The sequence below is a fragment of the Passer domesticus genome, chromosome 19 (assembly GCF_036417665.1).
Source record: "Passer domesticus isolate bPasDom1 chromosome 19, bPasDom1.hap1, whole genome shotgun sequence".
Classification (NCBI taxonomy): domain Eukaryota; kingdom Metazoa; phylum Chordata; class Aves; order Passeriformes; family Passeridae; genus Passer; species Passer domesticus.
This window is the reverse complement of record NC_087492.1, coordinates 9,808,398-9,815,909: the sequence shown is the minus strand read 5'-3', so window position 1 is coordinate 9,815,909 and position 7,512 is coordinate 9,808,398. Positions and strand designations below refer to the sequence as shown.

Below are 7,512 nucleotides of genomic sequence, written 5' to 3'. Positions count from 1 at the left end.
CTGAAAGTCCATCCATACGCTGAGTGCTGCAGGCACAGGCACTGTTCCAGCGAGCTGTGCCTCTGGCTCCCTGGATTTGCAAGCCTCTGTTGCTTGTAGCACAAGTGAGGAGCTGTGTGACCCTCTCCATGAGCCCCTGCATGACCAGGACTCTTGGCACACTGATCACCCCACAGCTGTGTCTCAAGTCTTTGGGTAGGATCCTGCCACACAGAGGAGTCCCAAAATGGGTGGTGGCCTTCCTGGAGGTTGGAAGCTGTGGGGTCTGGAAATGGAAAATGCTGTTGTGTAGCAGGTCAAGAAGTTTTCAAAGTGGGCATGTTGGCTTCCATAGCACTCTGCAGAGCTCAGAAGAGGAGGAAAATGTTTATTCATGAGCCTCTTGATGAGGTCAAATCTGGCTTAAAAGGTCCTTCACACAGAGGTGGTCCTGCCCAGGGTCTGCGGTGGAGGAGGCTGTGGACCTGTCCTGCTCTGGTAGCCCGGTGTTAGTGCCACAGACCTGCCCAGCGTGCTGAGCTGTGGCAGCTTGGAGAGAGCCAAGTGTGGGGCCACAGCAGTGGCACAAGGGGACAGGCAGGATGAGCTGCCAGCCTTAGCTCCAGTATGGGAAGGTGCTCCAGTTCACAGTAGCCAAAAGCATGGTTGGACTCATCCCCAGTCTCAGCTGAGGCAGCCAGAGCATGGTGTCCTGGCTCTGCGGAGTGACAAGGACAGAACTGTGCCTAGAACATTCATCCTTCTCACCTGCCTTGCAGAAGGTTGAGCCTGGAAAGCGTGTGACACAAGGAGCCAGAGCACGGAGAGTGTAGGACTCATGGAACCATGTTGGGAACAGCCTCTTCCCTCCACAGGGTGCTGAGAGGTATTAGGGGAGATGAAACCTCAAAACCTCATGGTGGGTGCTGGAGGGCTGCTCTGACACCAGACAAGGTCTGTCCCTTGCAGTATGATGGTGGCTTTGTACATCCTTCCATGAGTGAGACCATCCCTGGCACTGGAGTGATTCACAGCAACAAGGTCTGTGTCCCCCTCACTGGGGGGGAGTGAGCCCCTGCCCTCATAAGCTGAAATAGATAAGTGCAGCACCAAGAGGAGAAATGCTGTGCCACCACCTGAGCTGTGCCTGGCACCTAACTGTGCCCAGTGCTTAAGTTCCACCAATGAGACATCTCAGCACAATGGGATCCTGCTCCTGCACTCCCAGCTGAGATGCCCACAGGTGTCCCTTGACATCAGGGTTCTTTAAAGGCACCTGCATGGTGGTGGCCAAAAATCCTGTTCCTGTTCCACTTCTTGGAGTGGAACAGGATGCAAGGACCTGGTTTTCAAGCTAATACGTGTAGGGCTGAGAGCAGGAGTTTCAAATCTCTGGGAGGGAGATGGGCCCTTCCCCGGCAGGAAGCCTTGACCCTGATGGTCTCAGCTCTCCGGGAAAGCCCAAGGGCACAGAGTTTATGATGGAATGTTTTACAGAGGAAGCAGAGATAGTAGAGGGATGGATATGGATAATAGGGGAAGAGCACACATGGGGTGTGCTCTTCCCCTATTATCCATATCCATATCCATATCCATATCCATATCCATATCCATATCCATATCCATATCCATATCCATATCCATATCCATATCCATATCCATCCACCCCAATGGGAATACTGGGGTGGTCTTGGTGTAATCCGGCAGTGCTGTCCCAGGGGGATGAGCTCTTCCAGAGGAGCGGGAAGGGAGCCCGAACCCCCGCTCTCGTCCCGTCCCGGGGTGCCGGGGGTGCCGGGGGTGCCGGGGACCGACTCCGCAGGTTCTGGCTGGAGCCGCCAGGGGGCGCCGCGCCCCAGAGGCGCTCGGAGCCCGGGCCGGGATCACCTGTGGGGGAATGAGGGGCAGCGCTGGGAGCGGGGAAACCGGGCTGTGCGGGGAAACCGGGCACTGCGGGGAAACCGGGCTGTGCGGGGAAACCGGGCACTGCGGGGAAACGGGGCACTGCGGGGAAACGGGGCACTGCGGGGAAACCGGGCTGTGCGGGGAAACCGGGCACTGCGGGGAAACGGGGCACTGCGGGGAAACGGGGCTGTGCGGGGAAACGGGGCTGTGCGGGGAAACCGGGACTGTGCAGGGGGTGCAGGGTAAACGGGGCAGTGCGGGATAAACGGGGCAAACGGGGCTGTGCAGGAGGAGCGGGGTAACCGGGCGTGTGCGGGACAGTGCGGGGTGAGTGGGGTAGAGTGGGGTAGAGTGGAGCTGTGCGGGGCGAGGGGGCCGTGCGTGGCATGTGGGACAATGCGCGGTGAGCGGGGCTGGGAGAGGTGAGCGGGGTGAGTGGAGCCACGCGCGGTGTGTGGGGTGGTGAGTGGGGTGGTGTGTGGGGTGTTGTGTGGGGTGGTGTGTGGGGTGGTGTGTGGGGTGGTGTGTGGGGTGTTGTGTGGGGTGGTGTGTGGGGTGGTGTGTGGGGTGGTGTGTGGGGTGGTGAGTGGGGTGTGCGGACCAGTGAGGCGTGAGTGGGGCTGGACGCCGGGTGAGCTGCGTTGGGATTGGCTGCAACACCCGCGGGAGAGACCCACAGCCCTGGGCACCCCAGGAATTCTGGACGCTGTCGGACTGCGGGAACTGCAGGAACCTGCAGGAACCTCCGCCCGTGGCCCCGCGGCTGGATGCAATGGCCCCAGGACCTGCAGGAACCTGCAGGCCCCGGCTGTGGGAGATCCTGCTCCTTAGCCCTGGCAGCGGGGACGGAGAGGGTTTGCCAAAAGTGGTAAACTGGCAGCATCTGTCTGAGCCCTGCTGGCACTTCTCTGCTCCCTGTGGGCTTGGTTTTGGGGTCCTAAGGGTGGATCCCCATTGTCCCCAGGCTGGGGGTCCGAGCCAGCCCGTCCTGCTGGTGCCACCAAACCTCGCTGTCTGCAGGACCCCCCAGCACCACTGCCACCGCCCCAGGGACACCCAGGGTGGCTCTTGGGGCTGTCGTGCTGTGCATCCCTCCGCACCCTTCAGAGCACTGTAATGTGGTGTCCCACAGGTATGACCTCCCCAGGTGTGATCCCTCCCGATGTTATTCCCAGATGTGACTTCCTCCTGTGGCCTCCCTCAGTATGACGCCCCCAAGTGTGACGTCCCTTGGGTGTGACCCGCAGCTGCGACCTTCTCGCGTGGACCCCTCCCAGTGAGACCCCTTCCCGTAGATGGGACACCCCCACGTGTGGGTCCCCCGGGTGTGACCCGCAGCTGTGACACCTCATTTTCCCGGGGGCGCCCCCCGCCCGGTGACATCCCCTTGCAGCTGTGCCCTTCCCAGCTGTGCCATCCCCTCCTCCGGTGCGAGACCCCGCGTGCCGCCTCCCCGCAGTGTGACTGCGAGCTGTGAGCGTCCCCGTGCCGGTGTCCCCCCCGCCTCGGCAGGGTCCCCGCGGTGTCGCCCGCCCCTCTCCGCAGCGCTGCACGCATGCTCCGCGCCCGCCCCTCCCCGCTCTGGCCGTTCCCAGCGGCAGCGGGGCAAGGATGAAGGACCGGACCGGGGAGCTGCGCGCTGTGAGTGCGGGGCGCCGCCGAGGCTGCGGGGATGCGGGCAGCCCCCTGCCCCATCGGGGACCGCCCCAAGCCGTCTGGGCCCCCCTCCCTGGGCAGGGGCAGCCCTGCCCTGAACGGCGGCGGCGAGGGGGTTGGGCGGGGGCTGGGAGCAGGGGATGAGCCCCCTGGATTAGAGGGGAGGGTGGGGGGTCCCCCGGGCTGCGCCGCCCGCACGCCGCGGAACGCTGCGGCTGTGCCCGGCTGCGGGCGGCGATGTGCGCGGTAGCGGGGCCGCGGCGGCGGAGCGGCATCGCCGCGGGGAGGAGCGGACACGGACGTGTGTTTGTACGGCGCGGGCGGGGGCTGCCCGCGGGCGGCGGGGTCGTGCCGTGCCGTGCCGTGCCGTGCCGTGCCGTGCCGTGCCGTGCCCGCCCCGCTCCCCTCCCGTTTTGCGTGCTCATCCTCCGGCGCAGCCGCTGCGGCGGGGCCGGGGCCGCCTGCGGCCGCTGCGCCGCCGTGACCCCAGCGCCGTGACCCGGCTTGTCGGGGAGGCCTCGGGCTGGGTGCGCGGCCGTAGCCGGTCCCGGGTGCCGCGGACAGGAGCCCCGAGCCCCCCGCGGTCGCGGAGCGCGGGCGGGGGCAGGCGGCGGCGGCTGCGCGCATGGAGCATCGGGGGAAGGAGGCTCCGGTGCCCCGCTGCCCTTGTCCGGGCACCCTCGGGGCCGCCGAGCTGCTGCTGCCCACGCGTGGGGCCGAGCCCTGGGGACAGCGCCGGTGGCCGGAGGGGCAGAGCCCGAAATCCCGGGGTGCTGCTCCAGCCCCCGCCCCGTACCACCTACCACCCCCTGGTCCTCCCTCCAGTGCTTTTTCTCGCTTGGTTTTTTTTTTTCCCTTTTTTTTTGGTGGATTTTTTTTTAATTACTTCACGGTTGGCGCTGCAGAACCTGGGATTGCAGGAGGGTCTGTCCCGTGGGGAGGGCTCTGCCGTAGAGCTCGGGGCAGTGGGGACCTCTGTGGTGTCCAGTCTGGCTGGGCATCAGAGCTGCCACCAGCATCACTTGGCTGGGAGTTTGGTTTGGTCTGAAAAACACCGGGAGGATGGGGCTGGGGTGATGCCAGCGAGGGGCTGAGGGGTGGCTGTTGGGGATGGTGGGCAGCTGCTGGGGTGATTGGGCAGCTCTGAATGCCCAGGGCTCACTGCATGTGCCCAGGGGTGGCTGTGGATTCTGGGGGAGGAAGAGGCTCCTCAAAGAGCTGCCTCCCCACTCTGCCTGGAAAACACCCAAACATGGGGCTCTGTCTCCACCACCAGCACAGGCTGTGAAATGGGATTGGAAAGCAGGCTTTTTAATAATAATAGTAAAAAGAAGCCTCATGAATGTCCTTTTGGCAGCCGTTGCTGGCTGAGAAGTGATGCCATGGAGTATTTTAAAATTTCTCTGTTCCTTTAAATACGCCTTAAGAAAAATAAAATGTGTTTTCGCCTCACTCCCGCTGCTGCTCCTTATTCATCAGCCTCATGCTGAGGATGCAGCATTCTTCCCGGGGACTCCTGGGGATGGAGGAATGCTTTTGAGCATCCAATTGCCCCGAATATGAGTGGGTGCCCCCCGGCAGGACTGCAGTGAGTGAGGCAGCATGGATTTACACCCTTGGTGCTGGCAGACACCAGGGAGGAGCGAGATGCTGCAGTGGACAGAGTCAGGAGCGTTTGAACTTGTATCCTCTCTGCTGCCTCATTAGTAGCCTGGGATGGTTCTTCCCATATTAATACAGCGTTTAAATTCTGCCAGGGATGATAAAAAGGAAGGATTAATAAAAAAAGAGCTGGCATTGTTGGAGCAGAGGAGGGGATGTGGGGCGGTCACTGCTCTACAGAACAGGAGCTTCATGTCTTAACGGGATTTTTTAAATGGTACTTGAAATTCAAAATGCTAATCCCAGCTCTTTTCTGAACCTCGGCTCTGGTTTGGATCAGACTTGCTGGAGCTTATTTAGTGCCCTTGTGGGAGTAGTGCCCCCAGGTTTGCTCTGGACCAGGGACAGGAAATTTAACTTAGAGATAAAACATGTCCTCTTGTTGTGGAGGAGAGCTGCTGAGGATGGGCTGTGCAGGATGCCTTGGATGAGGCCGAGCAGAGCTTTGCTTACAGCTGCTTTTGCAGGTGTAGCAGCTGTGGCTATCAGTGGTGTTTCCTGCCCATCTGGAGTGGGTCTGGAGCTGGTCCCGTTCCCCAGCACCCCCAAAAGCTGCCCTGGTGAGATGGTCTGTACATACAGGATGGTGAGAATCCTGTGGTGCTCCATCGTGCCATAGAGCTGACAGCTCAGTTTGAGCGAGGCATTGGGATTTCCAGGATGTGACACAGGTCCAAATGGTAAAATAATTATGAATGGTGTTTGGAGAGTGAGAGGAAGTGAGGGAGATGTGCCAGTGTTATGGGATCACAGAGTGGTTTAGGTTGGAAGGAACCATCCAGTTCCAGCCCCCAGCCATGGGCAGGACCCATTTTTTGGGGTGTGCTTTCCCCCTGCGCCCGTTGTTCATCTCCACAGCTGTTTTTGTGTGCATTTCTCCAGTGATGTTTGTATTTGTGCCGTGCCACTGCCCTCCCCAGCTGGCTGAATCCCCACTCCTGACAGCCAAGTCCCTGCTCCCAGCGCTGCCTCCTGCCAGTGGGAGTAGTGGGAGATGGGAGTTAAAAATAAAAGGAGAGAGGAGCGAGGAGGGCTCCAGGTCCAGCTCTGTGCATGCACCCTCTCCCCTCCGGTGGCAGTGAAATCTGCAGCAGTGCCCCAGGACTCACAGCCCGACCTCGCTCCATCCCTTCCTCTTGATTCCATACTGTTCCTACTCAGGCTTTCTCTCCTGGGGGCACAAATGTGAAGTCGAGCACAGTTGCTGTTTGCAGAGGTCAGGTCTTGTGTGTATCCATCTTTTCCAGAAGCCCCCGGCTGCAGAAGTCCCTACAGACCTTGCAGATGAATATATTCACTTGTTTAGAGGCCATCTTCCTTTCTCTTTTTAACCTCTTCGTTGCCATCGGTGCCTTGGAGCTCTTGTGCTCATGCAGAAGGGTCACAGTAAATAATTCAGCTGTCCTGTGTCCCTCCCATCGGGAGTGGGGCTGTCACATGGCTGTGCCCGCAGCTCCGCCTGCTCTGCCTCAGCTTGCCGGGCTTTAGCATTGCTGAAATGCTGGGTTTTTGGGGGTGGGGAGGAGCAGAGCTGCCGTGGCAGGTCAGACATCATGGCTGCCCTTAGAGCATTCCTGATCCCACAGGCACTGTGGCAGGGAAGCTGCTCTGCCTGCTCCCTCGGGGTCCTGGGGCAGGAGGGGCTGGTGAATCTTCACTGCTGGGCTGGGCAAGGTGACAGGAGTGATGTAGATGAGCCTTACACGCTCCTCTGTGAGATGTTCTTGTGTTCCCACATGCTCCTGTCTGTGTGTGATGTTCTTGTGTTCATACATACTCCTGCATGTGTGAGATGTTCTTTTTCTCCTACATGCTCCGGTGTGGGATATTCATGTGCTCCTACATGCTCCTGTGTGGGACATTCTGTGTTCCCACATGCTCCTGTGTGAGATGTTCTTGTGCTTCTACATACTCCTGTGTGTGTGAGATGTTCTTGTGTTCCTGCATGCTTCTGTATGTGTGAGATGTTCTTGTGTTCCTACATGTTCCCGTGTGGGACATTCTGTGTTCCCACATGCTCCTGTGTGAGATGTTCTTGTGTTCCTGCATGCTCCTGTGTGAAATGTTCTTGTGTTCCTCCATGCTCCTGTGTGTGAGATGTTCTTGTGTTCCCACATGCTCCTGTGTGAGATATTCTTGTGTTCCCACGTTCTCCTGTGTGAGATGTCCTTGTATTCCCCAGCAGCTGAGGGGTCCTGGGTGTCCCTGTGCCACAGGGACCCTGTTCACAGCAGTGGGTGCACATCATGGCAAGGCAAGCCAAAAGCTGGGCAAAGCCTTTTCTGTGCTTTAAACATGGCTGCAGGCAAA

At 59.8% G+C, this 7,512-nt stretch overlaps 1 protein-coding gene across 1 annotated transcript in view; it reads left to right on the top strand.

Annotated features, from left to right (window-relative positions):
* The first annotated feature begins 3,394 nt into the window (after window positions 1–3,394).
* The window catches only part of STX1A (syntaxin 1A), a 72,653-nt gene continuing 68,535 nt past the window's right edge, over window positions 3,395–7,512 (top strand). The window contains exon 1 of the mRNA XM_064395101.1: window positions 3,395–3,525. Coding sequence (XP_064251171.1) covers window positions 3,496–3,525 — 30 coding nt within the window. The 5' untranslated portion in view covers window positions 3,395–3,495. The remainder of the gene's footprint in view (window positions 3,526–7,512) is intronic.